The following is a 27,835-nucleotide window of genomic DNA, read 5'->3' as shown; positions in this document are numbered from 1 at the left end:
TAGACGGACTGTGGCACAAGATAGGTAGACAAGTAGATTGTAGTATTTCCTACAATTGTGAGTATGGGAGGTGGATTTGTAGCCCGAGAAACATTGGACAACTGAAGATGGTTGGTTGACAGGATAATCTTGGTTCAAGGGTTTGAGGACCGGTAATAGTTTGGCTAAATTGCTTGGCCGAAGAATCCATATATAGCTTTTACTTAAGGTTCCCACCGAGGATGCCAATTTGTTAAGATTGTTTTTAGTGAATTGGGTTGATGGGCTGAAATAATCAACAAAAGAAGAGGAAAGGGTCAAAGGACATCAGAGTTTTACCTCCAAAAAAGCTATAATGGGTTAATTGAATATATAATGCATGGCTATTGTAAATAAGGCAAAAGAATATAATCTCTCTAAACTAATATAATAATAGATGCAACAAGCCTTGACTTGTATAGATCCATGATTAGAGCATTTGTTAGTCACTTAAATGGGTTTAAATTCTGTCATCCATTTTTCCATCTTCATTCTTATATAAAAGTATAGTAAAAGTTTCTTTGCACACAAAATATGTTTAAACATAATTAAAATAATAAATATCAAAGAAAATAATAACGAAATAATCGTTGGGATTTCCTTTTTATAGTAATAAATTTAGGGATAAGTGAAAAGTAGAAATATATTCTCTAAAATAAAATTTGACATTGATATTAAGAAGATACATGGTAAAAATTTCTTATACATAGCATGCAAGGATTAACAAGATCTTCTATTTAAGGTTTAACTAAATAAAAAAATAAAGTGAAACACAAATAACCGAATAATGTTATTTGTGAGAATATGTAAAGAAAGTTTCTCTATTTAGATTGTGGTTTAGTGGCCTCCACTAAACCCTCCTCCTTTTTCTACTTTTCCTCCAAGACCAAATTTAAAACCACCATCACCACCACCACCATTTCCACCTACTTTTCCTTGTCCTCCTATTTCGGCTTTTGCTTCGGCCTTTGCTTCAGCCTTTGCTTTGGCTTTTGCTTCGGTGTTTGCTTCGGCTTCAGCTTCGGCTTTTGCTTCAGCTTCAGCTTCGGCTTTTGCTTCCGCTTCAGCTTTGGCTTCAGCTTCAGCTTTAGCCTTTCCTTCAGCTTTAGCTTTAGCTTCAGCTTCGGCTTCACCACCACCACCATTTCCACCTACTTTTCCTTGTCCTCCTATTTCAGCTTTTGCTTTTGCTTCAGTGTTTGCTTCAGCCTTTGCTTCAGCTTTTGCTTCAGTTTCAGCTTCAGCTTCAGCCTTTCCTTCAGCTTTAGCTTTAGCTTCATCTTCGGCTTCACTTTTAGCTTCAGCTTTAGCTTTAGCTTCAACTTTAGCTTCTTCTTTAGATTTAGCTTTAGCTTCAGATTCAGCTTTAGCTTCATCTTTAACTTTAGCTTGAGCTTCATCTTCAGCTTTAACTTCATTTTTAGCTTTAGCTTGAGCTTCAGCTTCAGCTTTAGCTTCATCTTTACCACTTGCACTTGTATTACCACTACCATCTCCTCCACCTTGTCCTTTTACCCCACCGGAATCATTAGAGCTATCAGTTCCACCACTATTTCCATCGACCTTTCCCTGTCCTCCAAATTTTCCTTCAACTTCATCTTTATCTTTAGCTTCATCTTTACCACTTGCATTTGTATTACCACTACCATATCCTCCATCTTGTCCTTTTTCTTTACCACTTACATCTGTATCACCACTACCATCTCCTCCACCTTGTCCTTTTACCCTACCGGAATCATTAGAGCCGTCACTTCCACCACTATTTCCATCGACCTTTCCCTGTCCTCCAAATTTTCCTTCAACTTCAGCTTTATCTTTAGCTTCATCTTTACCACTTGCATTTGTATTACCACTACTATCTCCTCGACCTTGTCCTTTTTCTTTACCACTTGCATCTGTGTCACCACTACCATCTCCTCCACCTTGTCCTTTTACCCCACCGGAATCATTAGAGCTGTTATTTCCACCATTATTTTCATCAACCTTTCCCTTCCCTCCAAATTTTCCTTCAACTTCAGCTTTATCTTTAGCTTCATCTTTACCTCTTGCATTTGTATTACCATTACCATCTCCTTCACCTTGTCCTTTTTTTTTACCACTTGCATCTGTATTACCACTACCATCTCCTCCACCTTGTCCTTTTACCCCACCAGAATCACTAGAGCTGTCACTTCCACCAATATTTCCATCGACCTTTCCCTGTCCTTCAAAATTTCCTCCAGCTTCAGCTTTAGCTTTAGCTTCATCTTTACCACTTGCATCTATATTACCACTACCATCTCCTCCATCTTGTCTCTTTTCTCTACCACTGGCATCTGTATTACCACTACCATCTCCTCCACCTTGTCCTTTTACCTCACCAGAATAACTAGAGCTATCACTTCCACCACTATTTCCATCGACCTTTCTCTGTCCTCCAAATTTTCCTTCATCTTTACCACTTGCATCTATATTACCACTACCATCTCCTCTACCTTGTCCTTTTTCTTTACCACTGACGTCTATATTACCACTACCATCTCCTCCACCTTGTCCTTTTACCCTACCAGAATAACTAGAGCTATCACTTCTACCACTATTTCCATCGACCTTTCCCTGTCCTCCAAATTTTCCTTCAACTTTAGCTTTAGTTTCATCTTTACCACTTGCATCTATATTACCACTACCATCTCCTCCACCTTGTTCTTTTACCCCACTAGAACTACTAAAGTTGCCACTAGCTTTAGCATCACTACTCTTTGCTTCACCAATACTACCACTTGTACTAGTTGCACCACTACCAACACCTTTGGCATGGCCTCCTGCCCCTCCACCAGCACTAGCACCACCACTTCCACCAAATCCTACTCTCATTCCACCTCTAAACCCAAACTTAAAACCACCCCCACCAGCCATACCAGCATGTCCACCTACACTTGCACCTCCACCCTTTCCATCACTACCACCATCACCTCCTCCCCCTCCCTCTCCTCCTGCACCAATAATGCTTCTACTTGCATCAGTACTACCACTTCCAACATCTCCACCAACAACATTAGTGCTGCTAGTTCCACCACTTTTTCCACCACCGTCTCCTTTCCCTTCTACTTTACCTTCAAAACCAACTTTAGTTTCACCCTTACTAGTAGCACTAGCTTTTCCATCACGACCTTTTTCACCATTATAAGTACCACTTGCATCAGTATTACCATTACCAACACCTCCACCATGCCCTCCCACCTTACCAGCATCACTAGTGTTACCACTTCCACCACTATTTCCACCAACTTCTCCTTGTCCTCCTACTTTACCTTCAAAACCAGCTTTACCCTCAATCTTACTAGTATTACTAACTTTGCCATCACTACTCTTTTCTCCATTAAGATTGGCACTTGTACTAGTTGCACTGTTACTAACACCTCCGGCACGGCCTCCTACCTCTCCACCAACACTAGCGGCACCACTTCCACCAAGTCCTGCTCTCATTCCACCTCTAAACCCAAACTTAAAACCACCCCCACCAGCCATACCAGCATGGCCACCTATACCTGTACCTCCATTGTCATTGCTACCACTTCCACCACCACCACCATCACCACTACCACCACCACCACCTCCTCCTCCTCCTCCTCCTACTCCTCCCGCACCAATAATGTTTCCACTACTCTGGAATTCGCCTCCTACTCCAGCCTTTGCTCCTCCACTACCATGTATAATTTTATCAGTTGTAGCAGCACCAGCAGCGGCCTTCTCACCTCCAACTACTATAGGTAAAAGTGTTAAAGACCTCCTATTCCCTTTAGTTTTTAACCTTTCTTCATAAACAGGTGGATGCTGATGTTCATTTTTATTAACATCATGATCATTAGCAATTGCAGGACCATTCAAAAAAAGAACACACAAAATAATAACTATAACAAAATATGTAAAAAGACCCATATTATCTAAAGCCATAGTTGGAAGTTAACTCAAAATAATTGATTTCTAAGGTGAATATAATTTCAATATTTTGAAAATTTTCTATCTAAAACTCTTTTATTTTCTTTGTTTTTGGTTGGTTTCCTTATTAATAAATGAAGAATATATAGTGGGAGCTTGAATCTACATAGAAAATGAATAAAAGGTCAAGCGGAAAGTAAGGTAGTAAGAAATCGTTGCACCATTCACTTTAAACATATCGTAAACCACTCAACTTTTCAACTACATTTGTTCTAATTGTTTTCCTCAACCAACTATATAAAAATAGTAACATGCTTTTCCATTAATATTGAATTTGATTTTATCAAGAAATATAAAAGCAAATAAGCAAAAAGTATGTTTAGAGGATTCCATAATAGTTAAAGGATTCAACATTTAGCTTATGTTTCATTAATATTTTTATTTAATTAATTTACTCTTCCATCCCAATAATATTTCCAAACATATTTTGTATATTTATTTTATTACATTTACATTGTTTATTTAATTAATATATTTTTTATTTATTTGTTCAATTTTGAAAAAAATAAATTTAAATTGTGAATTTAATTTTTATTTTATTAATGGCGTTGAGGCAAGTTTTCAGAGTAGTGACTTGAGAAGTTGATCTGCCATGAATCACACTATTATTTACATCTCTTTTTCACATAATTTTAGCTTGTTTAATAGTTAAATCAAGTCATTTTAGTACATATTCGTGTTGTCATACTTGAAGTCGTAATTTATGCTTTTCAGTCATTTTTATTATACTTTAGATACTTAACTAAAGTTACATGGTCTTGTAGGTCAAATTGGGAGTTAAAGATGTAAACTCAGGCTGAAACTGTTGCCCATATTGTGACATAGGACCACTAGTCTTGTAACACGGAAGACAAAAGAAATCAGGCGCGAAGTAAGGGCAACATCGCGGTGTGGAGGACAGGGATGTCGCGACGATGTGATGAATAACTTGGATAAATCAGTTGCGTTTTTGGCAGCCAATCATAGGTCATTTCCTAGTCGAACTCTAAGTACTTCAAGGATAATTTAGGAACTTTAATACTTTGAATTTAGCCTATATAAAGGACATTGTAACTAGATTAAACACACAAATTTAGGGGAGACAGATTATTATTCAGATTTTATTTTAGTCTTAGGTTTTACTTGGTTTATTTTATGTTCACTTAATCAGAGATTTCTATTCCAAAGTTGAGACAATTGTGAGTAGAGATTGTTTTGGATCCGCACTTCCATCGATATATTAATGAGGATTCTCTTCTTCTTATTCCTTTATTCATATATCTTTCATTGATATATTGATCGAATATCTGTATGAATATCATAATAATTTGTGCTTTATCAATATCTTGCATGATTCAACTGATAAACTCATTAATTGGCTAAGCAAATAATAATCTAAGATTAAATATTTATTCAAGAGCACATAGTATACTAGGAAGTGACGCCCTTAGTAGAAAATCTAGATAAGTGAGACTGAAATGTATCTTAGGTGGTATTCCTTAGTGAAGATGAGACCGAGAGGGTATTCATAGCTAAAGGTGGTAAGTACTCAAATTAAGGGCAATTGTTGGCTTAGTGAAAAATTAGGGCTTCAAATGATTCTAGGCTAATAACTCGTATTGTTGAAACTAGGAATAGGCAAATCTGAATAACTTAACCTAGCGTTAGATTTAGTCTTAGTTAATTTAATTAGTTTTATTACCGTTATCTTAAATTAGGATTAGCACTACTGATTCATAACTATATGATATTAGTAATTATTTTTGGTAATTGACTTAATAGTGATTTTCTCCAATCTACAATCCCCTGGTACGATCCTTAGAATACTTACCAAGAGTTCTATTGTAACACATTTATATTACAATTTGACTTGTACACTTGCAGCAATTGCACTTAACTCTTATCTTTATATCTCTACAAGATTTTACACTCTCGATGTTGGCACGTAGGGAGGCAGGCAAGTTGTTGGCACCGTTGCTGAGGATTACAACAGTGATAATTTTATTAAATTGATTTTTTTGTAAAATAATACTAGTCGAAAGCCAAAAAAGTTAGGTAGTGTTCTAATTTTTATTTTTGTTTCATTATTTTTGTTATTTTAGTTACCTTGTTGACTATTGAATCTAATCATGGATATGTTTGACGATGAAAATTACAAATGGTATAAAGGCAAGACATGGGATAAGTTGTACGATAACCAAGAATCAAGTTGTCTGAACGGAGTCTCAATGAACCAATAAGGTGATTATGATGGATGTGGAGAAAACGAGTATTCATATAAACCTCTTTTTGAGTCATATGACCAAGACAATGATATGCCCAAACATTTAGACAAGCCTTTTGGTGATTCATATGAGGTACCCTCACGCGAAACTACTAAGTCGTCCAACTTCGAGTTATTATTGGACTTGTCAGATATGATGGCCCAAATGAGGAAGATGCTCCAACAAATATCTGAGGCACTGTCTCCAAGGGAAGAGGTCGTGCACGATATTCCCAACTTTGATCCCTAGGACCACGATATCATTATCCACCCTAAATTAGATGATAAAAGTCAGCAAGAGTTTGGAACCGAAGATCATGGGGATGAATTGAATATGGACAAAGTAGTCTCTAATCTAATTGACGTAGCAGTAGACTTAGATTTAGTAGTAGCAACTAACACAGAGCTTAAATCGACTCTGAGTGATAGTGTAAAGGAGTTGATACACTTTCTAGCCATAGTTGGGGAGCTGCCAATCGAAGAAGTTGAAGTGTAATACCCCTACCCGTATTCATTGCCGGAATAGGGTACGAGGCATTACCGGAGTTTACGAATTAAATTTTTTTTTTTTCAATTCAACATATTTTCATGATAGATTCATGCATTTATATAAGATAACGTCATCACATATCTATAACCAGTTTTGTTAACCATACTAATGGCTAACTTTACATTCATTTCACGTTAACATTTACTTTGTTAGCTTATACATGCCATTGATTTCCAAAATAAAGTTTCTTTATATACCAAAATCCCGAGGTTGATACGATGTGATGTGTCTCCACCAAATCCGACCTCCGAGCTCTTAACACTACAAAACAGGAAAAGGAAGCGGGATAAGCACTTTGTGCTTAGTAAGCTCATGTAACAAGAATTATACTTACCTAATATTTTCAATACAATATAATAAACATTCATATATCCATTCAATGCATTATTACCCTAACATGCACAAACTCAACATTCAAGTTAGTACAATAATTTCCATGTATCAATAATATATATATATACCATGATTGATGTACTCATCAATACCATGATTTTCATTCCTTATTATTTTTCATATTTATCCCGTTGAATTTATCGAATTTCGATGGATTTTCAGAGGTACACTTTTAGTGTACAATTCGGTCCGTCAATTCATATTCATGCGCACATTTCCATTTCAGAGAGCACACTCTCATGAACCTCAACCTTGCGGGATTACCATCGAGCTAAATCCCGCAATATAAACTCATAGAGTATTGTCGGGATTACCGTCCCGAGCTAAATCGCAACGACAATTACTCTAATGAGCTTGGATTTGAATTACCAGTCAAGCTAAATTCAGACCTAATTCGGATTACCCGTCCGGCTAAATCCATTTTACACATATTCTTCGGAGGGCTATATCAAGATAGGATCACCCGTCCGGGCTAGATCCTTTTTACCGTCAATTCCTTTTCAGAGATCCATCGAATTTTCCTTTCATTCAACCGGGATTTCTTCCCATTTTATCAAATATATCAATGTTTCATTAATTTTCATACAATGAACATTCAAATCATATTCACATAAATAACATACAATCTCAAGCATTTAAGAATATAATTCAAGTTACACGAACTTACCTTGATACTTGTTTGTAAACAGTAAAAATCTATTAATCCCGAACTTTTTCCTTTCCTCGATCTAGCTTTGTATTTGAATCTTCTGGATCTCAATAAATAAATTTAATTATCAATTTAATACATTTCATGTTCATATGCAACATTCTCTATAATTCAACTATTATTTATAGTTCATTCAAAGCTGTCTACTTGAGTCATAGTCACTAAATTATTTATAACTTGAGCTACGGAACTCCAAATTAAGATCCGTTAATTTTCCCTAAAACTAGACTCATATATATTTTTACCATAAAATTTTCAGAATTTTTGTTTTATCCAATCAGTACAGTTTATTCTTCAAAGTCACCCCTGTTCTGTTGTCTAACAGTTCTGACCCTTCTTCACTAAAAATAAATTATCTCTTTATACAGAATTCAAATGATGTTCTTGTTTGTTTCTATTAAAAAAAGACTCATTCAGAATTCTATACATATAAATTTAAGTCCCTAATTATTTTTATTCAATTTTTATAATTTTTCAAAGTCAGAACAGGGAACCTGAATTCATTCTGACCTTGTCTCACAAAATTCATTATATCTCAAAATTTACAAATCCATTGCTTACAATATTTCTTCTATGAGAAACTAGACTCAATAAGCTTTAATTCCATATTTTTTCATCTTCTAATTCGATTCCTAAAATTTTTGGTGATTTTTCAAAGTTAGTCTACTGCTGCTGTCCAAACTATTTTAGTGCAAGCTGTTTATTACCATTTTTCCCCTAAGCTTTTAATAAATGATAATTTCGTCCCTACTCAATTAGCCTCTCAATTGAGCTGATTTTTCTCAATTAACATTTTATTCTATCACCTTAAACTAGTTTACAACCTTTAGGAATCAGAATTTCAGCAATAGACTTTAATTCCAAACATTTTCACAATTAGGTCCCAAAAATCAATTTCCATTGAAATTGCCTAATAAAATCATCTCATAAACAAATTAAAGCTTTAATTTCATTATATTTCATCATAAACTTACAGCACTCAACCATGGTGACTTTAAATTTCATCCATGAAATCAAAAACTAATGAATTTAATAGTAGGATCTAGTTGTAAAAGTCTTACAAACACAAAAATTACAAGAAAAAGGCAAGGATTAACTCACTTGGTGCAAAAATTATGAAATACCAGCTTAGAGAACCCTCCTATGGTGTTTTTAGCGGCTGGAATTGAAGAGAAATGAAGAAAAATCTAGATATTTCCTATTTAGTCCTAGTTTTATTTAGTTAATTTTGCAATATTCCAATTTTTCCCTTAATTTATCAATTTTTCTGCTGATTTCATACCCTTGCCGTCCAGCCCAAATAACTTTTGGGTCTAATTGCCTTTTAAATCCTTTCTCATTAGACTAATAAGCTATTTAATCACTCTAGCAACTTTTACACCTATTACAATTCAGTCCTTTTCATTTAATTGACTACCCAAACATTAAAATTTCCTAACGAAATTTTAATACCACATTAATAACATTTCATAAATATTTATAAAATTATTTTCGACTCGGTTTTACGAGATAGAGGTCCCGATACCTTATTTTACCCAATTTCTTCAATAATTTCTTTTTCTAACTAATCACTAAATCGATAAAATTTTCCTATCAATATTTTCATACGATTTTCCTATCATATAAATTTTCAAGCAAAAATATTGAAATAAATTTCTCTTTAAATCGGATCTATGGTTACGAAACCATTGTTCCGATAACCTTGAATTTAGGCCATTACATGAAGAGTTTATTTTGCGCTCATTCGACGAAAGAGGAAAGCTTGAGTAACTGAAATTTCACGCAACATAAAGGTGAAAAAGCTCGAGGCAATAATACGCCGAAAAAAATTGGGGTTGGCTCGGATTTGGTACCAAATGACTTTTGTAACACACTTATGACAAAATCATTGGACGACTACGTATTAAGTAGCTTTTGTAATGTATATATTAAGTGAGAGCTCAATCATGATATTTTAGTAGAATAATTTTGTGACTAAATAATGTTATAACTAATAGGAGACAAGTTGAAACTTAATTATAAATTATTTTAGCCATGATTATATATGTTCAATCAGTCCCTCTACTAGCTCGACATAACCAAAAACGGATTGTATGTAGAATCAATGAATAGAAATGAATGAAAAAAAGAAGTAAGAGAAATAGATTGCATATATCACTATCCTAAAGAGATTAAGGATATCTCATGAGGGTAACAGACTTATGACAATAGCATTGGACGAGTAAGTATTAAATAACTTTTATAATGGTATATAATATGGGAGAACTCAGCTACGATACTTTAGTTGAAAGACTTCTGTGACTAAATAATGTTATAATTAATAGGCGACGAGCCGAAACTTAATTATAAATTATTTAAGCCTTAATTATACATGTCCAATTAGTCCCTCTGCTAGCTCGACATAACTAGAAATGAATTACATGTAGAACCAGTGATTAGAAATGAATGAAAATGATGAAGTAAGAAATTGATCATATGTATCACTATTTGCAATGAATGCTTTTTCTCGCTAAGTATAGAAATGACTTGAGAATTAATTTAAGGTTATTCAATTATTATTTAATTAATTAAAATTAAATAATTGAAGTTCAAGATGAAATTAAATTAATTAGTCAAGATGAATTTGTTGAATACGGAAATTAAATATATTTCGGTGGGTTGAGAAAATTATTTAATTGAGAAATTAATTAATTAAATTAAATGATTAAATCGTATTTATATTGGGTAATAGAAAATAAATATTGGGTTCGATAAAATTATAAGTATTGGACAAAAAGTCCAGGAAACACATATAATTGGACCCAATACATGAGAGATTCAAACTAGCCCTCATATAACATGTGAAGCGCGAAAACACTAATATAATACAAGGGCATGCCACCACCACCTCTACTCTAATTAGAGTAGGTTTATATTTTCTATTAAAATAATATTATTTATTTAGGACTTATACAACCAGAACTCTTTTACTTTTCACTATAAATAAAGAGCACCCGCTAAGCAATTTACACACATGCCACATGTAACACCCCTTAACCCCACGCCGTCATCGGAATAGGGCTACGAGGTATTACCGGACTTAAACACTAACATTTATACAAAACCTAGTCATACACTTTACATTCCAGATCAATATTCATCAAATTTCATCATAAAGTCCCTAATATGGGCCTACGGGGCCCAATATATGTTTTAGAAGTGATTCGGGACTAAGCTGGTAACTTTAGAAATTTTTCCTTGGAGATAGGGGCACACGCCCATGTGGCCTGGGACATGGCCGTGTGGCCTGGAACATGGCCGTGTGGCCAGGCCATGGGCAGATTCTGACTTTTTCACACGGCCTGGACACACGTCCATGTGACTTGGCCATGTGAAAACATGATTTTTGACCATTTTTAAGCTATTTTCACATGCCAAACATATCTATTTCATGCCCAAACATTTACTAATAGTTCTTAAATCAAATATCATTCACTATGCCATTCAAACTTAGCAAATATTCATTCATTCATTCAATACCTCTTAAGAATTTTATACCACAATTCATATCAAAATTATACAACATTATCATACTAGTCAAACTCATATAAGTTTAACTTTCAAAATATGCGTATTTCATACCATGCTTCAACAACTTTCATGTTTATAAACTACCATATACAAAATAACACCTTAACAACCTAGGTACATGCCATACTACCAAAAGAAAAGTATTCACCACTTTGAGTCCGGGATTGGCTTGGATACTGAGTCCTTAACTTTCTTTCGTACCTAGATCTGCGCACGGAAACATACCATACGCTGAGTATACACTCAGTGGTATTTCTATAAACTAATACTTAATACAATAATAAGCTATGTATATACATTGTAACATAACTTTTTATTTCATAATCTTATTAGCTTCATCACTTACCTTTAACTTATAACTCTTAAATGTATTTAAGCAATTCTTTTTATACTTTTCATATCATTCAATATCTTTCAATACTTGTATAACAGTCACAATCACATAATCAATAGCAGTCAGTCTTTGTCTTTAGTGCTTTCAATTACCCCTATTAACATAACTCGGACCTGGATGGATACACGGATCCAACCCACACACCGGGGATAATGTACAGTGTTTTATTGGCCGAAACCGGAATACACTGTAGGGTAACAGTCACAATAGCAGTAACAGTCATAGTTAGGTACAGAGTACCTCTTCGGAACGAATCCGGAACAGTCACAATAGTCGACACAAATAGTGTCTCATTGACATACAGTCGGAATATCCCTGAATACTTCCAATCCTATGGCATGCCAATTATATTCGACTAGTCCGACACTTGTTAATAGGGTGTACAAATCGTTACATTTCAATACAAAAGCAGTAATAATTTCTATCATACCATTCATTATACATTCTAACTACTAATAATAACAATTACATTTTATTAAATCATTAAGTATAGTTTATAGAAATACAAACCGAATTTCTCGAGTTTACTCGATATCCTCGTTCACTTTCTCCTTTCCCTTTTTCGATGATGTTTCCGGTGCTATGTTAGCTACATAAAATTTAACATTTAAAATTATCAATATATATTATTTAATACCACACTCTTGTATTTTCATGTATCTTTTACTTAAATTCTAATTTAGTCCTTCCACCATAACCATTCTTTTTCTTTAAAACAAATCCTATATTATCATCCAATTATCATTTTAAACTATTCCAACTCTTAAATTTATAGCATAAAACACTAATTATAACATCTTCTCAATTCAATCCCTATTATTGCAAGACCTATATTTTCTTTCACAATTTAATCCTTCTCCCACTTCTAACTTGAATTTCCATCAAATTAACACTTAATTCTTCCATTTTTTAACTTAATCAACATTTAAAAATTCAATAACTTTCTAAATTTCAACATAACTCAAGTAGTATTCTTTCCTAGGATTCCATAGACATCAAAATTGCAAGAAAATGGATCAAATTGACTTACCAATTAAGCTTGAAACCTCAAAGCCCTAATTTTTCCTTTTCTTTTTCTTTCTTTCTTTCCCTGCTCTGTTTCGTCCCTTTCTCCTTTCTTTTTCTTTATGTTTTCTTCATTTTTATTTTCTTTATTCTATTATTATTATAACATATATATTATTACATTATTAAATTATTATAATTATTATTTCTTATTAAATAAGTAAATACCTATTTATACATAGTACCAATTAAAATAATACAAATGTATTCATACATACCACACACTTGTCTCCTAAGGCTTATTTTCTAATTTAGTCCCTTGAATTTTCTATAGTTTATAATTAAAATTTTCCACTATATTCAGTCTAGTCCTTTCACTAAATTAGCCTTGATTAAGCTAAATTTACTTAATTAAAATCTAATTAACCTCTTACTTAACTTCGTAAATATTTCTAATAAATATTTACGAATCTAATGTTCAAAATCGAAGACCCAAAAACTCAATTTTTTGATGACCCAAAAATTTGGGTCATTACACCACACGTCGTTATTCTGCGAGATAGTAATAGTAATTTATTTAGCATAGATGAGATGTTGATTTTTGAATAGCTAGTTGATTGGTTGAATGGTTTATAATTGAATAAGTTGAAATGGTATGTTTTGTGCAAAATTGAAGTTATATTGAATTAGTTGAATGAAAATGGTTAAATGGTTTATTTTGACATGTTTTGGTATGGTTTAATTCAAGTAAAAATGGTGAATTGTTGAGCAGGATGTCTAGGTTTGATGAGATTTTTGAAATAGGTACCAAATGACTTAAATTTTGCCAAAAACAGAGTCCTCGTCCCGATAAGTTATCTTCCTCGTCGCAATGTCAACCGAAAAAGAGTCATGTTGCAACATCGAGTGGTCTAAGGTTAAGACGTGACATATTATTTTGACGACGTCAAAACGTAGAGGAAGTGGTGTCATGATGTCGGCCCTAAAGTTTTAAAACTTTACAATTTGATCCTATTTCATGCCCACGTCAACAAAAAAGCTTTCGTAAGCTCAATTAAGGCTCAGATTTGATTGTGTATCATAATGTAAATGTGTTTATATATAACTGCATGTTTGAATGATATTTATTGCATAATTGACGGTAGTTGCTCCGGCAATGAATGTGGCATCCTGTAGCTTAGACTCAGCGCTCAGGTCAGGTGAGGTGTGTTACAACTATTATTGTTAAAGATTGACTTTCTTTGGTTGGTATTCTAAGTAGGGGATGTGCCTAAAAAATTTGGCATTTACAAAAAAAATAGCTTCATCTTGCTAATTTTGAAATAGAAGGGGTAAAGGAGACAGAGGGCATTTACCTACCCTTAATTAGCTCCCTTATTGTCTCATTATTTTGTTGAAGTTAGTCTTGGTAATATTGGTATTGTTACTCACGTCTTAAATTTTGTTAGAGCACTTGACCACTTAGGGCCCTCATTTGCTTCTATAATTCCAAAACTTGTTGCAAATAGGGGTTAAGGTTGGAGTGAGAATTTTGAGTGGCTTATTCAATAGATGTGGGTACTAGACCGATATTTGGTGGGAAAAAAGTCAATGTTAGCGGTATGTTGAGGTTGTTGGTAATACCAGCTTCCATAAACATCAATATATAGATGGTAAGCTCCTTATAAGTTACTAGTTTGGTCAACATGCTAGGTAGAAGGATATGTAGTAATATTTGAATCTTCGAGGACGTTTTAATCAAGAAAAGTCATGTCAATCCATACTCATTGCACCAAATTGTTAAGAGAATATAAGGTAGAAGGAAGAAGTGGCAATTCAAATAGTGGAGAGTGTATTGAGAGCCACAAGATAAAGGTTATAGTTTTGGTTTGGTCAGGCTTAGTGAAGGATAAAGGACAAATGGAGAAGCATAAGGCCCCTTCCAGGGACTAAAGACAAATATTTATACATAAGGTCGAACATGTCTTAGACTTGGGTCTTGCCACTTAGGAACCATAGTACCTTTTTAAATAGGTGGTGATGGGACTAGACAATGTCGCACATGTGAGTTATGCAAGGGAAAATCCAACACCTATCATTGATGAGGTAGATCAAATAATGCTTCACATGTTATGCATACATATGTCCATGAGACTCGACCTTGGCAAAATGTTGCTTTCAGTGAGGACGTGATCAATGAAGTCTTGACATAGCGAAGTAAAGGTAACAACACCTAAATAGGCGAGGTACTTATCATCTCAATCCATCATCACCTTCACCTTCATCATTACCAACCTTTCAATACTTCCACATTTATCATCCTTAAAACCTCAAATCCCTACACCTCAACCTTTCCAACCATACACCACAATCATCGCTGCCACCACTATGCCCAACATCAACTTCAACACTACCTCAATCCACCACTCACAACACTACTAATCTCCACCATCTCCAAGCTCATCCGAAGACAAAACCCTTCACCTTTGACCCCCTCTCCATTACCCAAATCCTCAACTATTCAACTCAGCAATTACTCACAATTAGACCCGCAAATCCCTTATTTGTAGCATTCATTTTCGTCTCCATTACAAAAACAACCATCCCCACTCAAGCACCATCACCTTCCATCAACCTCCATAACACCGCTCAACCCCAAGTCCCTAAACCACCTAGACTTACAATAAAAACTAGACTTGTAACACCTCAAACTCGGCCTAAATGTTGTGGTCGGATCTTGAAAGTTATATTATTATATCGAAACTTGGATTGTTTTTTTTTCAAAACATATTTATTTTGAAGTAAAAAAATTTATAAAAAATTACTTTAATCCTTTGATAAGAAAATTTGACAGTCGAAAGGTGTGAAAGAGGGTTTTGAAATGTCATCTTATAAAACACAATTTAATTAAAATTTCGTGGAATTGACTTTATTTACTTACTTTGTAAAAACGTATATTCCCGATTAAAATTTTGTAGCGGAAAAATTCTTAGACTTGTTTAACTTTGAAAATCGAGAGCTTAATTTTTAATTGTCAGAAATCATGCTGAATTTTAAATAAATAAATACTTTGTAAATCCCAAAACCACAAATATAGTCCGCAAAACATTCTAACAGTCCAAAATTTCATAAATTTTAAAATAAGAATACAAACTAAGTTTTATACAAAATAACCAATCCGAGCCCCTAAACGCCGTCAAATCTTAAGTCTGAGGATTACTTGAAATTATTAAGCAAATGGGGTGAGCTATAAAGCTCAATGTGTGCCTTGGCCCCCAGTCAGAAACAAATAAACATAATCAAATTACTTAACCATGCACATATGCACATATCAAAACAAACAAAACAAAAATTATAACATGCTTAGCATAGCAATGTCATACAGAAAATTCTACCCCTATCCACTACACACCAACTCAGTCAAACCAATCACACCAAATAGGGCTACAAGAACTCATCCATCCATCGCACCATAATGTGATCGTATGCCACTCAAATAATATGTAGCTATGCTGCCAAAATATATAGTGTAGGTATACCGCCAGAATTATAATGCAGATAAACTACCAGAATTAGACTTCATCACATAATCATATCCCACCCCAATACATATGCAAAATCATACTAAGTGTTCATGCCACATGTACTCATACATAATAGTTAATAGAACATAAGCATAATATTTTAGCTTTCCTTGAGTCTTACTGATCGAAGACATACTTATAACAATATACGAACACACATGGTCAAACATACTCACAGGATACTCATAAATCAGATTCCAAAATTTCCCACATTTGGCCCAAGCAAGGCCCAACAAACTACTCGAAACAAGCCCACATGCTCTTGTGGCCCACACACACTACCGGACTAGACTTGTAGCCCACACAACCTAGCACACGACCAAACATACGACTATGTGACTCACACAGCTGTGTGACAATGACAATTTCAGTTTTTCAGTATTTTATGAAATTTGAGTTAACGCCACACACATATATCATGTAGGGTTAGGCCACACACCTAATGATTCTGAATAATGACACCATGGCACACTAAAAACGACATTCAAAACAAGCTGATTAGCAACGAAATTTCAAATCCACATCATTAATTCAACCACAAGAGTTAGACATTTGGTCTTAATAAGAAGAATCATCCCGTAACAAAGGCAATTGGTCATTTACCTCGAAGAAAAAACGAACAACTAGCACCTAATTCACCGGAGGGTTACTCATTCCACAATCGTCACCTAAAAGATCCGCAGAAACAATTGAAATCAAGGCATTGAATAACCAAAATCACCTACCTTGCACATGAAAAGGGATAAAAAAAATATTATTACAAAGGAACGATATTTGATACTTACACAAAGGTAGAAATACGAACTACACACTCGAAAGCATGGCACAGAAGACTACAACACTATAGAATCGGTGACACAACTGAGGTATGGCAAAAACAAACAACGGCCAAAGGAATCAAAAATAGTGAAATTGAAAAAATAGGAAAAGACAAAAAAAAATGTTGGAGAGTGGAAACAACAAATAAAAATGGAAAAAAGAAAATGTGAAGAATGACAATTGTGGGGAGTTCGACAGTAAACTTGGGGAGTAAGTTTAGGGTTATTTTCCTTTTGTTTTTAAAAAGAACAAAATATTAACTTACTCATTCCTAACAAATCTGGTAAGTTATTATCCTATTCAGCCACTAAAAATTTGAATTTAATCAACAATGGAAAATGCTTAACCATCAAACTAATAAACTCATTCTTACAACCATTCACGAAAAATTAAAGATAACCTTAACATTGACAAGTAGGTGATGAAATAAAAGTACCAAAATTTAATAACAGGGGTTCAAATACAGAACTTCGGTCATATAAACATTACAATTAACCACTAAATAAGATGAACTTACTTAACACAAATATAAATCCAGAAATTAAAGAATTTTGGGGGGTTACAAAGCCTATACCATTGCAACCCGTATAACCCACAAAATCCCTGGAACCTAAACCTGCAACAGAGGAAGAGAGGAATAAAAAGAAAACCAAAGTTAGTATCTAAGGAAGAAAAATGAAAAGGGGAGAAAAAGAAACCACTACTTTCGACCAATGCTTCATTGGAGTCAATCGTGGTCTTCATTCAAGTCCTGACGGTCCAAAGAGGACAATAGATGATGAGGGAAGCATATTAGAAACCAAGATGATCAAGTGGTCACCAAAGCTAAATCAGAGTATCTTGTTCGAAATATTAGTCTCAAGTTTCGTCATCTTGTTCGAAAGAATGAGGAGGAGGAGGAGGAGTGGATCATTTTGGTGTCTCATTTAGCATATTAGCCAAAGGAGGTTTTCTAATTTACTTCTGAGCTAAATGCACTATTTTGAAGCTTTGGGCGAAGCTTCCCAAGTCAGTCTGAGCCGACTGGATTTAGGTGAACCAAATTCAATTTGAATTCGACAATAGTGAATCGATCCGATAAAGGAAGCAGTTCGTCCCACCACCACCAGCAACCCAACTTATTCATTTTTTGGCACTTTGGCTTTATCTAGATTGAATCTTTGCCTACAGATCCCTGGGGTATATATATTTATCCATTTCAAATAATATTATATATTTACTCGAGCTTATTAGTTTATATATTTGTGTATTTATTGTTTGAGAAAATATTTGATACAATGTTAGTGAAATTTAAAAGTTCCACGGGTAGGGTTGAGACGACGAAAAATGTATATAAGGTGTAATAAAAATTAAAAAAATAAATAGAACACATGATAAATTTATAACTTTAATTGTAGAATTAAAAAAATACATTACTAATGTACCAAATATTCACCTTATTATTTTAATATATCATGTGAGTTGTTTGTTTTAAAAATAATAATCATTTGTAGTCATATTTGTGTATAATTAAAATCTTAATTTGAGACTAAAATAATTGGTTATTTGTTCAAGGATGAGATGAATAAGATTCTTCAATGTGGGGAGTAATTTATAAAACCATTAAACTCGGATGAATTCTTAGGATTTGATGTATGTTTTGATTATAAGTAGATTGAAATTTTATTTAGAAAATTGCTTCAGTAAAAATAGGTGGTAAAATAATGGCAATAATAATTAATTAAAATTGGAAAATGTGATTGTTTGAGTAGAAATGATTAAGTGAAATCTGAATCATCTACCGGACTATCAATATTTCAATCTTAATAGAAAATTATTTTCAAAATGGGTCGATTTACACTAATAAAAGTTTCATGTTTCGGTGATGGGAATAGTTGCTTAGGATAGTTTCTTAATTTGAAATTTTCTACCTTATTTGTTACATCTCAGAAATCGGATTAGCAAAAATTTAGTTAGTAAGTCGAGAGTGGTCACGTCTTGTTTTTGAAATAAATGTTGTAGAAATCATGTTAAGTATTTTAATTTGGTTTAGTGGTTAAGTGTTTTAGTTATGTGTTTGAGGGCTTGTGTTCAAATTTTTTTTCTTTAAAATTTTTCTATTAATTTTTGAATCTATATTTGACTTGGCTTGTAAGGGTTCTCTTTTATTCTTGTTAGTTCGTTAACAAGGATGAGCTTATTGGTTTAGTGGTAAAATTTTAGCTTATCAATTGGTCTCATGTTTGAATCTTGTGGTGTACAAAAAAATGAAATTATTTTTGCTTCTCTTTGTTGAGTTGTCCATGCTCATTGTTTGAGTCGGATTTGAATTCAAAACAACCTAATTTGATGATATTAAGGGAGGAGTTTGTGGGACTGGAGAGATAATCTCTTAATTTTTCTCCACAAAACAGTCCCTAGCGATTTTCTCTCTCCCACTTCTCTCCTTCTGCCGTCCCTATTCTTTCTCCACTTCTCCCATGCTCATTTTTTTTCCATTTTGCTATACTGACTCTCGGGAAAAAATTCCCTTCTATCATTTTTCCTTCTCTTTGCTACGTTCCAATTACCTTCGATTACATTATTGTTATTCTAAGTGTTGTTAATCCTAGTGTTCTTTTGGCTGTCCCCTGCTCTTGTGACATTTCATTACGGTCGATTTATCATTTGGTAAGTTCCATGTATTTCATTTAGGAATTTTGTTTTCGTGTGTTCTCCAAGGGTGATAGATGATTTTGATTAATTGGCCAATCGGGTGATGTAATTGTTTTGTGTTCTATTAGGTGGAGATTTTGTGACAGACACTCCGTCGGTGAATTATGTGTTAGGAATTGTTGCACCTTTGGGTAAAAAATCGCATACTACAGTTTAAGGACTCGTTAGGTATGTTGTTGCTATGGTAGACAAGCCCTAACGGTTGTGGTCGAATACTCTAATCGAGTAAAGGCTGAGTGATTAATTCGGATTTGATATGGTTGCTAATTAGTTATTTTGATTGTTGTTTTAGGATCTGAAAGTGTGAAAGTGTGTTGTAATGTCGTGTTTCAGAAACAATCAGGTGTATGACGATAATCTTGAAAAATAGCGAACAAGCAGAATCAAAAAACTCACTATCGATGCCACACAGCCATGTGGATCACATAAGTTGGGCTAAGTAGGCTGTGTAGGCCACACGGGTGTGTGCTAGGCCGTGTGGGCCACATAAGCATCATTTTCTGTATATTTTGGTTAGGGTCATAGTTGAAGTGCAATTCGAGGTTAGCCACTTCGTAGGAGCTGTAATGTGATATGTATGACTTTTAAATATGAAATTTGATATTTTGCTTCTGTATGTGCTACTTCTGTGAGCATCGTTAGCATGTTTCTTATTAGCTAAGTATATACGATTATTGATTAGTTATGTTTTGTTCCAATTCTCATAGCATATGACGTTGTTGCTATTCTGATTTAATTGATTTGTTGTTATTGAAGTCGGACATATCTGTTCTGCAAAGCATGAAATTTCATGCCTACTGATTTCTGTTAAATATATGATTGCATGTTCAACATGCTTACTATTCTAATTCTGAATTTGCATGCCATGTCACATTGCATGGGGTAGCGATGATATTGTAAGGAGGAAGTTTTAATGATCTGCACTATCAGTTGGTATAACCACATATCTGTTCTGGCAGCTTGACTACAATTATGGTGGTTCGACCACCCATATATGTTCTGGCAATTTATCTGTTACTCTAGTGGCATTGTTCCACAACTATATGTTGGTGTGTTTTGGCTGGACAAGTTCTGGGTAACTCTATTTGATGTGTAGCAGAGTTTGGTAGGAATACTTTCTGAAAATATGCATTGTGTTTTTCTAAAAAATTCTGCATTGACATAATCATGCCATTCGTGTTTGTTCAATTATTGATTTCTATTTGACTGCCTGTTATCTACTTTTGTATGTGGGCTAAGTTGTACACTGAGCTTTGTTACCTCACCCAAAAAATTTCATCTTCTCAGGTAATTAGTAAACATCTAATCGAGCGACGTGTGGGAGCTTGAATTAGATTCAGGTTAATTAAAAAGAACACAATTTTAAGTTTAGGGTCCGTTTGTTTACATGTAAAAGGTTTTACGGAAAATATTTTCTGCATTTTCCTGTGTTTGTTTCACAGAAAATAGTTTGGTCAACGGAAAATGACTCCCGGAAAAGAGCTCATCTGTAGATAATTTTAATTTTTATATAAAAATTAACTTAAATCAAGCTTAATATTATTATATTAATAATAATTTTTATTTTTATTTTAAAATATTTAAAATATTATTTTTTAATATTATTAAACATACATATTTAATTATTTATATTTGGTCATATAATACATTATTAATATTTCAATTTATTATTTTAATAAATTATTTAATATTTCAATTTTATTTTAATAATAAATTTTAAAATGATAATTTTAAATAATATTATTCACATATTATTGAAAATATTCAACATTAATATTTCAATAATAAATATTTATTACAATTATAAATATATTAATAATAAATGTTTTGTAATATAAAGGTTAAAATATGTCATAAGTCTATATATACTTCATGATTTGTAATTTAGTCTTTTACTTTTATTTCTAAAAATTTAGTCCATTTACTTTTCAAATTTAAAAATCAAATCCAATTATTGACATCATTATTTTTTTCAATTTTGTTGATGTCACATTTTAAATAAAAATACTCACTTAGTAGTCATATAATTAAAAATGACGTAATTAATCAATTTAACATAATATTTTTAATATATGCAAAAACAATGTAAAATATAAAATTATAGATAAAAATTCAATTAAACAATGAAAAATAAAAAAATCTCAAATGTATGTTTGTTTAATTGAAAACAACTTTTATGAAATATTTTTAAGAAATCACCAAACAACAAAAAATATTTTACACAGATTCATCCAAACACCTGAAAATATTAGATTTTCCAGAAAAGTAAATCATTTTCTAGAAATCATTTTTTGGAAGTCATTTTCAGTGAAACAAACGAAACCTTAATTCTGGATTGTATAAATGTTTTGGACTTATTCTTCAATTTTTGGATTTTTTGGTGGATTTTGTTTTCAATAATCAGTAAAATAATATGTTTTCACTTATTAAAATCACAGTTTTCAAATTATCAACTCCAAAATTTTTGCTACAACATTAAGTATCAAATTAAGTGATTTTTTTGTAAAATAAATAAGTTTTGCGCGTGATTTCTAAAAAAAACATGTAAGACTATTGCTAGATAACACGATTTCCAAAGCTAGATTTTAATTTGGGTTACTAAACAGGAAGCGTAATACCTCAAGATTTGACCAAAACGTCTAAGCTGGGGGTAAGGTGCTACATTATTAATGCGATAATAACACATCATGACACATAAAGTGCATCCTGGCACATAATTTGTACACAAACCAATCCTATGACATGTCAACTATATTCGACTCCACCCGATTAGATAATAGGTATCAATATTCAATTCCATTTACATTTTAGTACACATATCAATTTCCAATCATTTTCACTATCACAATCTAATTCATTATCATATCACATATATTTTATATCATTCAATACATTTCTACCCAAATCATAATACATATCATTTTTCTAGCGATTCATGTTATTTTGCAATTTACTTAGTTTAGTCTTCTATTCCAAAAATTCACATTCAAGCTCTATTTAATAACCTATATTATCACCATTTGCTAACCTTGGTACTCCCACATGCAATTAACATGAAAATGCAAACTATTCACACAACTTAAATTATAAATGTACAAACCAGAAATTTTAGCTACCCATCGACTACTTTCGCTCTCCCTCTCAATGAATCCATGTCAACGGTAGCTACAAATAATCATAAAACATATCACCCTATCATTATACATCAAATTCACAACCAATTATCAATTTATGCATATTTTGCAAATTATTCAATATCGTCCCTAAAAGCAAAACAAGCAAAACTATCAATCCAAAGCCTTGTATTAATATCCACTTTCACTTATATTAATTAGGGACCATTTATTTTCTATTCCTACTAAAATTTCATAATAGTTTTTCATTTTATTCAATTTGGTCCCTAATGTGGAAAACTCACTGTTAAGCTTTACAGTTTAGTCCTTTTTCTTAAACTAGGCTAAATTTTTATCAATTTAATACCTAAATCATTTAATTCTCGACAATCAAAACTTTCAAAACTTTAACAGTTTTACAAATTGGTACATGGGCTAGCTAAATCAAGCTCTCATGATCACAAATCTATAAGAATTTATAAGTATTACAAGAAAAGGACTTCAAATTCTTATCTAATTGATGGCCAAAATGTAAAATAAAGATTTTCTTCTCTTTTCCTATCGTAGTAGGTTGAAGGAGGAAACAAATGATGCTTTTATCAACTTTTTTCACCAATTTTATCGTTTATACTTAAATTAATTTAATTAAACTTAATTAATTAAGCCATAATCCTTAATTAACTTAAAGTAATGATAATTCACATCACATCCCACTATCATCCATTTAAAATAGGTTCATTTTTTATTTTAATCCTTTGGGTAATTGCTATATAAATCCCTTATCCTTATTCTAATAAAAAATCTATAGCAATTAAACTTACAATTTAGTCCTTAAATCTTAATTAATCACAATTTCAATTAAATTACTAATTCAAATTTCAATTCATCTATACATTAACACTACAAATATTCCTATTTAATATTTACGGGTTCAGTTTACAAAAACGAGATCCCGAAATTATGTTTTTCGACACCACTAGAAATTGGGTTGTTACACACCTATGTCACCAAAAACACTAGTGCAACCACTTCCACTAATATTTCTACCAAACCATGCTTGTCCTCTTGTTCCACCACCACTTGCACCAATAGCACCACCTCTACCAAACCCTACTTGCCCTCTTACTCCACCAGCAAAATTAGTACTCCCACTTCCTCCTTTTTTTCCACCAAACCTTCATTGCCCTCCTACTCCACCTTTTCCACCAAACCCTTCTTAAACTAAAAAGTTGACATCAACATTATTAATTTTAAAAATTCAAAAATTGATGAGAAAATTTATGAGGAGTGAAAAGGAGCAGTACCCACTAATGTCTAGCACTACTTAACCATATAAACTTACCATATATGGAGTTGGAAAATTTTCAAAACAAAAATCATGGGCTTATATCATTGCTGATACCTTGGATGTGTGCTAGCCCGTCTATGATATCGAAACATATTATAGGAGCATATCTTAAAGATTGGTTAGGATTAGATCGAGGAAATCAACTTCCCTATTTTCAGGAGATTGGACTGAATCGAACAAACAATGGGAACATATCTTGAAGATTCGAGACTTATCTAGAACTTATTAAAGATATTCTCAGAGCTTATTATCTTGCTATTTTGATGGAAGGTTGATTATAACTGATCTAGTATACTAGCAAAGTTGCTTATGCATTCAAGAGACTAGTATAGGTGTTATATAGATTAGAGAGCACTTATTTTGATCATGAAGGAGTGTAAAATCAAGTGGTTTACTTTATTTTTAGCCGAAGTTTCCTGAAGGAAACATAGAGGAGAGTGATGTAGATCTTAGGTGAAAAAGTGAGGTTTCTAATCTAGCGAATGCTAAAGCTTGTAACCACTTATTATACAAATTGTTAAGATAGTGGATTGTCTCTCTAGGAACAACAAACTTGGAGAAACCGAATTATGTAAATAAATTGTTGTGTTCTTATTTCTTCTTCAATAGTCCCTGAAGCAGTAGACACTAATCGTGGCATTGCTTAATTTTCATACAAATATTGTTTCAATTCATTCAATGGCAATAGTCCCAAGCAATAAAAATGTATTAGCTCAACATCGAGGTGTCGAGAGAGCACTACAAGCTTATTAATGGCAAAGGAATACACTAGATGAATAGAATGAAATTTTCCATAGAATACACCCTCAAATTCCTTCAATATGCCAAAGGGATACTGACAACTTTGGATGTAAAAAAAAAAAAAAGGAAATTTCATTTCATTCATAAAAAAAATTAAAAAAATAATACTTTTGATTTGAGAGAAATATTTATTATATGTGGAATTTGATTTCATTACTTAAAAATTATGGATAACACATTTTATTTGGAATCATTTTGATAACGGGTATTGTAAGAACATAAACTCATATGCAACTGAACTCTTAAACCCATTTTTTTTAAGATTTTAATATATTCTCATTTTATTCTCTATAACAAAGATTCACATTAATATTAGGAAAGTACATAGTACAAACCACCTATGCATAGCATGCGAGGATTAACAAAATCTCTCATTTAAGGTTTCACTGAATAAAAATAAGTGAAACACAAATAACCAACTGTTGTTATTTATAAGGAAATGTAACTAGAATTCAGTAATTAAATATCTTTGTTTGTAATGTGCATCAGTTGCCTCCACCAAACCCTCCTCCTCCTCCTAAACCAAAATGAAAATTACCACCAAAATGCAAGTCACCTCTACCAGTTCCACCACCTTTTCCACCAAACCCTCCTTGGCCTCCTACTCCACTAGCAACATTAGCGCTACCACTTCCACCACCTTTTCCACCAAACTGACCTTGTCCTCTTACTCCACCTATAACATTAGTGCTACCACTTCCACCAAACCCTCCTTTCCCTCCTATTCCACCAGCAACATTAGCGTTGCCACTTCCACCACCTTTTCCACCAAACCCTCCTTGCCCTCCTACTCCATCAGCAGCATTAGCACTACCACTTCCACCACCTTTTCCACCAAACCCTTCTTTCCCTCCTACTCCACCAGCAGCATTAGCACTACCGCTTCCACCACCTTTTCCACCAAACCCTTCTTTCCCTCCTACTCCACCCGCAGCATTAGCACTACCACTTCCACCACCTTTTCCACCAAACCCTCCTTGCCCTCCTACTCCACCAGCAACATTAGCTCTATCACTTGCGCTACCACTTCCACCACCTTTTCCACCAAACCCTCCTTGCCCACCAAATCCACCAGCAACATTAGCGCTACCAGTTCCACCACCTTTTCCACCAAATTCTCCTTTCCCTCCAAATCCACCAGCAACATTACCACTACCACCTCCACTTCCACCACCTTTACCACCAAACCCTTCTTGCCCTCCTACTCCACGAGCAATATTAGTGCTACCACTTCCACTACCTTTTCCATCAAACCCTCCTTGCCCTCCTACTCCACCAACAACATTAACGCTACTACTTCTACCACCTTTTCCACCAAATCCCCCTTGCCCTCCTACTCCACCAGCAACATTAGTGCTACCACTTCCACCACCTTTTCCACCAAAACCTCCTTGTCCTACTCCACCATCAACATTAGCGCTACCACTTCCACCACCTTTTCCTCCAAATCCTCCTTGCCCTCCTACTCCACCAGCAATATTACTGCTACCACTTCCACCACCTTTTCCACCAAACCCTCCTTGTCCTCCTATGTTACCTCCAAATCCAACACTTTTACCACCAGCAATATTACCGCTACTACTTGCTTCACCTTTTTGACCAAATCCTCCTTGTCCTCCTATATTACCTCCAAATCCAACACTTTTACCACCAGCAATATTACCGCTGCCACTTCCACCACCTTTTCCACCAAACCCTCCTTGTCCTCCAATATTACCTCCAACTCCAACACCTTTACCACCACCTCTTGCTACACGATGTTCGTGTATGGCTCTTTTTAAAGCAGAAGCACCTTTTAAAGCAGCAACACCAGTAACAGCAGCACCAGCTGCACCAACGGCACCTAAACCAAGTAGAGGTAAAAGTGTTAAAGACCTCCTATTTCTTTTATTTTCTGCCATTTCTTTGGACAAATCCAGATGCTGAAGTAAATTATGTTCATTTTCATCAACATTAAGAATATCAGCAATTACATAATCATCCATAAAAATAGCATAAAAGACCAGAGGCACAACCATCCAAGTAAAAACACCCATCTTATCTAAAAGCTTAAGCGAAAGTTAACCCACAATAATCTGATTATACAATAAAGCATGTAAGAAATCATGAATTCAAGCTTTTAGAATTCTGCCATTTGATTTTTTTTCCTTTTTTTTTCTTTTTCTCATTGCTTACCTTATTAAGAAATTAAATATTTATAGAGAAATATTGACTTTATAAAGAAAATGAACAAATGGTCGAGCTTTAAGCATGGGAGTAAGAAATCGTTTAACCATTCATTCAGTAAAGAGAACTCATAATGTAAATCATTCAACTTATTAACGAAATTTTTTCCCCTTCATTTTCTCAACTAGCAATTGAATAAATAGCAACTATTTCCATTAAAAACATGATTTCGAATAAAATAGATTTTTTTTTTTTGGAATAATGGTATCTCCATGCCCATTAGCTACTCACAAAAAGTAATCCATTCATAGTTTGTGATTATCACTCCCAACAATTTTATCTCCAAAATTTGAATCTAAATTCTCTCCTTGAAAGTACCATTAAAACGAATTTGATACTATCACATTTAAAACCAAATATGAAATAATTATATCTATTAAATTACATTTTTGTATGTGTCAAACCAAAATGA

At 33.5% G+C, this 27,835-nt stretch overlaps 2 protein-coding genes across 2 annotated transcripts; both read right to left on the bottom strand.

The window, feature by feature from the left end:
* Positions 1 to 855: 855 nt before the first annotated feature.
* On the bottom strand, positions 856 to 3,951 carry LOC108475300 (uncharacterized). Its single transcript, XM_017777267.1, has 2 exons — positions 3,612 to 3,951; positions 856 to 3,545 (listed from the first exon to the last, which is right to left on the bottom strand). Exons 1-2 carry the CDS (start codon positions 3,949 to 3,951, stop codon positions 856 to 858), a joined length of 3,030 nt encoding a protein of 1,009 aa, XP_017632756.1.
* Positions 3,952 to 25,682: 21,731 nt separating this feature from the next.
* Positions 25,683 to 27,233, bottom strand: LOC108475306 (glycine-rich cell wall structural protein-like). Its single transcript, XM_017777273.1, has one exon. The coding sequence runs from the start codon at positions 27,231 to 27,233 to the stop codon at positions 25,683 to 25,685; it is 1,551 nt and encodes a 516-aa protein (XP_017632762.1).
* Positions 27,234 to 27,835: the final 602 nt, after the last annotated feature.

This window comes from Gossypium arboreum, chromosome 3, assembly GCF_025698485.1.
Source record: "Gossypium arboreum isolate Shixiya-1 chromosome 3, ASM2569848v2, whole genome shotgun sequence".
NCBI lineage: Eukaryota > Viridiplantae > Streptophyta > Magnoliopsida > Malvales > Malvaceae > Gossypium > Gossypium arboreum.
The sequence above is the reverse complement of the archived record's forward strand: the minus strand, read 5'-3'. Positions and strand labels throughout refer to the sequence as shown.